Source organism: Hemicordylus capensis, chromosome 5 (assembly GCF_027244095.1).
Source record: "Hemicordylus capensis ecotype Gifberg chromosome 5, rHemCap1.1.pri, whole genome shotgun sequence".
NCBI classification, from domain to species: domain Eukaryota; kingdom Metazoa; phylum Chordata; class Lepidosauria; order Squamata; family Cordylidae; genus Hemicordylus; species Hemicordylus capensis.
In genome coordinates, this window is record NC_069661.1 from 110,139,475 (window position 1) to 110,146,979 (window position 7,505).

Here is a 7,505-nt window from a genome sequence, read left to right on the forward strand (position 1 = left end):
ATGAGCTGTACGCCATGATCATCACAATTATAACAAATTAAGGCTTGACTTATCTCGCTTTGCATGTAATGCGTCTGTCTCATATATCAGTTTCACCTTTTAATTTGCATTACTGAAATTAATGGACTTTTGCACGATATTCTAATTTTCCGAGTTTCACCTGTATATGTGGACAGAAGGAATATTCTTTAACTATTAAGGCAATGGAGGCCTTTTTCAGCTATGGATGAGTGATGATGGAGAAAATGAATGGCTCATTACAGCTTCCTTTTGTCTTGATCTGATGCAGGCCTCAGCATCACACTGAGGCTTTGCTTCCCCTGCCATGTTTGCAGAGATGCCAAGGGCCTTGACAATGGCTTCCAAGGAAAGGTAGTCACCTAGAGACTACCATGGAATACAAGATCACTAGGTCCCCACCTTTGCTATCAGTGTCCCACCACTTTGCAAGAGATTTCCACAGAAGCTGTCATGAGTATTCTATGCATTGATCTTCTCCCAGATGAGCTCTCAGCTTCCCCAGCGTAGCAGGACTATACTTAAGGTACTACACTATACCTCCTGAAACCCAGAACATTATAACATTGTTGTGTCTCATCCACCCAGAGTTCTCCAATGAAGAAATTCTCACTCAGAAACTCCTTAACGCCTACGCTGCTGGCACAATGCCTATTAAATGTACATTGTGGCCCTCCAGAGTTTCTTTCAACTTGCTTGTCTCATCTACCATCCACAGCACACCAGGTAGCCCAAGTGATGCAGGAACAGCAGCACACAAGGATGGTCCTTCCACAAGCTCTTGAGATCAACCTCCTCGCCAGTGACAGCATGCTTCAGTTTATTGGCTCCTACTTGCTTAGATCTACCACTGCACCATGCCTACTGTTTTCCCCTCCTTTCTTTTGCCAAACTAAACACTGAGATCATTCACACAATCAAAAACTTGTTCCACCCAGGTTTGGGAGCTGTGTGTGCTACCAATTTTCAGTTATGTGGAAGCAAGGTAGGAGGAAAACATGGGTAGTTTTTCCTCCTACATTGTGTCCACACAATCACTTCTACTTAGGTTTCCCTCTTACCTTGCTTCCACACAGCCAAAATCTGGGAGCACACACAGCTCCCAACAGAAGTGCTTATCCCTGGACTTATCCCAGCCACAGCCCCTGGGGGCCCCCAAATCCTCTTTAGACTGTCCAGGGTGGTGTGGTCACCCGGAGGAGCATGATAATGATTAATTTGCGGGGAAGGGGCCCTCCAAAGTCCTTTAGGTCCAGGCTCCAAAATTACTTAGGGGCACCTCTGGCTCCCAAACCCAGGTACAACCTAGGTTTTTTGATTGTGTGAATGACCTCCTTGAGTGTCACTACTGTACCATGGGGAAGAAAATGAAAGAGAACCATAAAAAATCCAAAAGAATGAGTATCAGTATAAGAATAAAACGAAAGACTAACCCTGAAAACCCCAAACGGGTAGGGGGCAAATTAGACAAATGCATGCCTGAAGTATTAAAAATGAAGAAAGACTGGACAAAATAAGAACAGAATAGATCTTCCTTTTTATCAGACAGAAGAGCATTAGAAATAGAAGCAACAGTGATAAAAATGAAAGCTTGATTGACAACAATCTAGAAGATAAGCACATGCAAGGTAAGACAGTGGGAGTCAACAGCGTGTTCCAAAAAGCTTAGAGCAAAAAAGGAAGTGGGGGGAGGAAGAAGGAAAGAAACTGAAAAATATTAGATAGAAGAGCAGGACCAAGAGTTGTTTTTTTTAAGAGCAGGCAACATCATAACCTGAATGAACAAATAAGGAAAAGAATCAGTGGAAAGCAAAAGATTAAACTTTTGAGTAAAGGCAGGCAGAACTGAGAAAGCATAAGATGAAACTACCCAAGAGAGAACTGGAAGTAGAGGGGTGAGAAGAATTAATCAAATACACACTCTCAGTCACAGCAACTGGGGATAAAAAGGAGGAAGTGGGACTAGAAACAGGTAACTTGAGGAAGGCCAGCGTGGACAGGAACAAATGATGAACAAATTAAAGACATCTTATCTTCAAAATATGAAGCAGAATCATCAGAAAAGAGTGAAGAAGGAACAGGAGACACAGATGACCAAAGCACAGATAGGAAGAGAGAAAATAAATGTTTAGGAGTAGAAGCAGAAGCATGAATCATGGAAGAGATACCCCATGTTTTCATGAAAACGAGTACAACTAGGAAGAAGAAACAAATATATAATGCAGAAAATCTTGGTAAGAATGAAATGTGCACCATAGCTTTTCAGCAACTGTGGAACAGGAGCAAAAACATCTTAAGCTAAAGCAAAGCTGAACTGAAGCAGAGTGAAGAGACCAAAGTTCCTTAATAGGAACTTATGTTCCTAAGATCATCCAGCACTGAAGAAAGTGCTGATAAGAAAGTACTATTTTATATTATAATCAGCTTTAGGTCATAAGCAAACAATTGGAGGCCTATCCCATAATCCCAATGTTGGCTGCAGGTGTGAAGGGATAATGGATCAGGAGGGAACAAATGTCCTTGGGCCAGGGGACCAGGGGGCCGTCAAGGTGTCCCCTTGTCTCCCTGCTCCATTATGCTTCCCCCCGATGCACTTCCCAGGCATCCCTGCTGCTGAGGCTGGGTCGCTACCCTATACTGGTCATGCCCCTTTCCCCTGCATCGGCACGCTGATCCAGAGGGCATAGCCAGTACTGGGAATGAACATGTGGTGGATCCTTGCCTTTGCAAGTAGAGAGAGAAAAAGAAAGCATCTAGCCAGCTAACAAAGTGCTTTGCCAGCTGGAGAGGGTGATGAGACACCATGTATTTGTTCCCAGCACTGACCATGCCCCCTGTGCCGGCATGCTGATGCAGGTGAAAGGAGCTTGGCCAGCACTTGATTTCATGCTCAGCAGCAGCAGTCTCAGTGGCTTGTCCTTGCTACACCCCTGACTGGCAGCATCACTAACTTCCTATGCAGCAGCCTGTTCTCAGTACCTGCAAGCACATCAGTGAGTGCCCAGCCTTTTGCTACACCTGTGATTCCCTGAATTGGAGCAATTATGTGGAACAATCTTTCATTGTTTGTTTCCCCTCTATGATAAGAACGAACAGAGCAACATACTATAAATGTCCAGTTTGCTTCTTATGAAAGCTAATGTAAGGCTGTATTGATCAGTAATATTCAGAGATGGCGTGGGATGCTATTTTGCTTCAAGCCTTAGGGACTCCAAAAATGTCATCAAGGGAGGAGAGCGAGAGAGATTTACTGTTAATTCTGATGCATTAGGGTAAGGAATGTATTGTAAAACTATGTCTGAGTTGCTAATTAAAACTTTATTCCATACAGAAGTTAAAAAGTGGAATTTGCTGTTCAGCCTTTCATGTTATTTCCTGATAGTTGGCAGATAGCTTCAGAGACTAGGTTGAACTGTCAAAATAATTTATATATATTAAATGTCAACACAACTCAGGAGGAAGATAAAAATTTGCTTCCAGTGTGACATTTATATGCTGGCTCTTGATTCAGATATGCAAAGGTAGCAAGACACGTTTGCTAAAACAGTCACGCTGCATATTTCTAAACATGATGTCCCATTTATGTTCAAAATGATGTGGACCTGAATCAATTAGGAGAAACAAGTGAATTCCAAGAAGTATTTTTAAAGAGCTGAAGGAGTTGCTTAGTAACCGGATGCTGTATTCATTTCCCAAAAGGGCTGTAAAGCTGTCACCACTGGTAATGGAGGAGCTCCCTGAGATGAATCAATTCTCATGTGTGTTGTCAAAGAACGTGGATGACAGACCTCACTGCCAGAAGTTGGGCATATGCACCAAGCAATATATGCAACAGGACAACGAGCATGTGCTCGTTGACACTGAATCTTGTGTTTCTGTATCCTCAGGTATATTTCATTAAGTTGTCATGCATCAGAACGTACTCCATCCCACATCCCCATAGGGCAAAATTTAATCAGTTTCTTGGAGCAGTTTAGCTGACATCTGCTTTGTTATGCATTGACAATAATTTACTGTATGCAAACCATACCTCAACTTTTTCATATCAAATGCCTCTAGTGGGACTCTAAAAGAAGCCCAGAGTCCAAACGTATTGTTGTGCCCCCTTGACAAAATCAACAAGTATTGATTTAGTATTTCGTGGTGTATAGAAAACTATATCTTGCAGTTCAGTTCAATTTTGAACTGGACTCAAAACAGGGGGCTCAGTTCGAATATTGGTAATATCAAACTGGCCGCTGGCCTGGTTTAAATTTGAACCAGGGTTGAACCTGTTTGAAGTGGTTCTGCCATAGGAAATAAAGGGAATTCAAGCTGTCCCCTTATTCCCCATGGGTAGTGCCTAGGGACACCAAAATGGGTTGGGTGGTAGAACATGATGGGTGCTACCTACCACCCAACCCACAAAGCAATCGGGTGATTTTTAATGAATTTTTAAATTTTTTCAGGTTCAATAGGTCAAAGATTGACCTACTGATATACTGATTGACCTAAATTTAAAAAATTAAAATTAAAATTAACTATAGTCTGCCCTATTGCTTTGCGGGTTAGGTGGTAGGTAGCACCCATCATTATGTACCACCCAACCCATTTTGGTGTTCTAGGCACTACCCATAGGGAATAATGAGCTGGTTGAAATTCCCGTTATTCCCTATGACAGAACCAGAAAAAGTATGGCGCACTTAAGTTCACTCACAGACATTTTAAAACAAGGATTCTTTCTCCCACCCACAGAATGTGGCACAAAGAAAAAGAAAAAATCACTGACCCAGACTCTGTGCCACTGCCAGCTACACAGTGCCAGGTGCCCTGCCCAGTGCCCACTGACACCATCATTGCCACAAGTTGCTCTCCAGACACTCACAATTATTCCATAGCAACAGCGGCACCCTTTTGACCAAAGAACATCAGAACAGACCTGTTGGATTAGGCCCAAGGCCTATCTAGTCCAGCATCCTTTTTGACATAGTGGCCCACAGGTGCCCCTGATTCTGCATATATGTCATCTAGAATGCAGAAAGCACAGATTCTGACCACCGGATCATAGTGCACAGCACACTGCGCTGCTGCGAAGACAAACACATGTCATGGAGCAAATCTCACACTGAAAATCAACAGCAAATAGGGATTTCACCACAACACCGGATCGAACCTCAAGTTTCAGGAAGGAAGGACAGGCAAGCCTAGCAAGGCAATCAAGTTCTTCTGCCTTTGTCCATCTGAGATCCAGCAAAAGCAAGCAGAATTGAATATTGTGGGTGTGTATGCTGAGACTGAAAAAAGATAACTACATAAGAAGTCTTCTCTTTTTGTGTGCAATAAGTTGGCCTCAGGTAGGGCTTGCCCCTGGCTGACAGGTGCAGGCTGACACACATCAGGGAACAAGTCTAGACTCACCATGGGCCAATGCACGTGTGTGTGTGCATGCACATGCACGTGTATCTGGTTGTGCTGCAGAAGCAAACAAAAACAAAAGCCAGCAAGCAAAAAAAAATTCCACCTATTCTGCCCCACAGGCCATGAAGAACATGGAACAGGAGAGGAGATGTCTAGCAACTGTTGCCAAGTCTGGCCAGACTGGCAATGTATTGCCCCAAACTGGATGAGATCCGTCTCAGGATCTGCCACCACCGGTTCCTGCAGGTACCGCAGAACACTCTGCTCGGCAGAAGTGCAGGGCGTGGTCAGGACCTCCTGCACCCCTGGCAAGGCACCTTTGCACCCCTGCTTGAACCACAAGATGGAATGAATGGGTGGAAGTGCAGGCTGCATTGACGCTGCCAGGGACACCTCACTGCTGGGCTGGGAAGTAATGCTGGGCGTTGACTGTGCACTAGAAGTAGGTGCTCCAGCACCCTCCTACTGATTCTGACCCAGTCTCCTCTGCCTTCCTCAACTCAAGCAAGAGGGCTCTCCACTTGTGCAGGGCGTCAAAAGTGCCAGCATTTCCCTTCATGGTTGGGTCACACAGGAAGTCCAAAACATACTCTGTCGATTGACCCAATCTGGTGCTGAGCTGCTCCACAAATCCTGACCTCAACTGACCTGCCAGGGCATGTGCTTTCCCAGTGGTCAGAGTGGTCTGGAGCTCACCTATTGTCTTCTCCAGGAGAAGAACAAAGGGCAAAACCTCACTCAGAGCTGCTGGTCTCTGTACACAAGTTGCTCATCACAAGGAGGAATGGTTCAATTGCCAAGACCAGCTTGGAACTGAGCTTCTAGTCTGCAGTGGACAGGTCACTCGTGCTCAAGCTGCAGTTCCTCTCCAGGGTGTGGATGGCCGCCTCTTGCTCCTGCAGGCACTGGAACAAAGAGAAAAGTGGAATTCCAAGATGTCTCAACATCCCCAGGAATGATGTGAGAAAGTAGGCCAAGCGCATGCTGCCTCTCCTGGAGCATCCACTTATCCTGGCTGCAGCCTTGCAGCAATTGTCCACAAGAGCAGCTGCAATAGCAGCAGCCCCTGCAGGGGTAGCCCCTAGTGCTCCCTCGCTTCCTTGACGCCAAGTGCATCCATCACAACCAGGTGCAGAGTGTGTGCCATCCAGCAGATGGACATGAACTGCAGCTGGTGTGCCACCCTCAGTATGTGGGCACCATTGTTGGTGGCCATGAAGCTCCTGTGGAGGTTTGGCCACCCAGACAGCCATTCTTTCACTTGACGTCTGATGACTGCCAGCAGCTCATCTGCTGTGTGGTCTGTGTCCCGTTGCTCCACATTCATTGCATACATTCTCCCTTGAGTGGCTTTGGCAGTGTGTCACTCAGGGACACCTGTCACCCTATTGGCCAGGGGGGAGAGGCAAGGACAGGTGCTCCAGGAGGGTTATACAAAGTAAATTAAAAGACCACCTTGTGGCTTGGAATCGCTCTTTTTCTGCTGCTTTCTGCTGCTTTCTGCTGCTGGTGGTGTCTCTCTCTGCTGCTGACTGAGGAGCTAATACTACTGCTGCTGCTGCTTTGGAAATTGGTAAGGCAACCTTTCCTTGCTTGTGGTGGTCTCAAGTGTTCCCTCTAACAGGGATGCTCAGATGTTGTTGACTACAATCCCCAGAATCCCCAGCTGCAATGGCTTTTGCTTGGTGGTTATGGGAGTTGTGCTCAACAGCATCTGGGAATCCCTGTTAGAGGGAACACTGGTGGTCTCCAGAGAGAGGTTTGAATGACTCCTGCTTCCCAACCCCGACCCCCAATATTTTAGTATTTTATTTCCTGGCTGGCTGTAATGTAGTGTGCTTAATTAATTGCTTCCTATTTATTTATTTGTTTTTATTTTATTTTTACATTTATATCCCACTCTTTCTCCAAGGAGCCCAGAGTGGTCTACATAGTTATGTTTATCCTCACAACAACCTTGTGAGGTAGGTTGGGCTGAGAGATAAGTGACTGTCCTAGAGTCACTCAGTGAGTTTCATGACTGAATGGGGATTTGAACTTGGGTCTTCACAGTCCTAGACATCTTAAAATGTCGAAAATGTCATTTTTAA

The 7,505-nt window shown here is 45.2% G+C and overlaps 1 protein-coding gene across 1 annotated transcript; it reads right to left on the reverse strand.

The window, feature by feature from the left end:
- Nucleotides 1–539: 539 nt before the first annotated feature.
- PRXL2B (peroxiredoxin like 2B) lies at nt 540–6,751 on the reverse strand. Its single transcript, XM_053256199.1, is given in 4 exon segments — nt 540–652; nt 655–735; nt 738–879; nt 6,677–6,751. Coding segments are annotated over 4 exon segments (411 nt in total).
- Nucleotides 6,752–7,505: the final 754 nt, after the last annotated feature.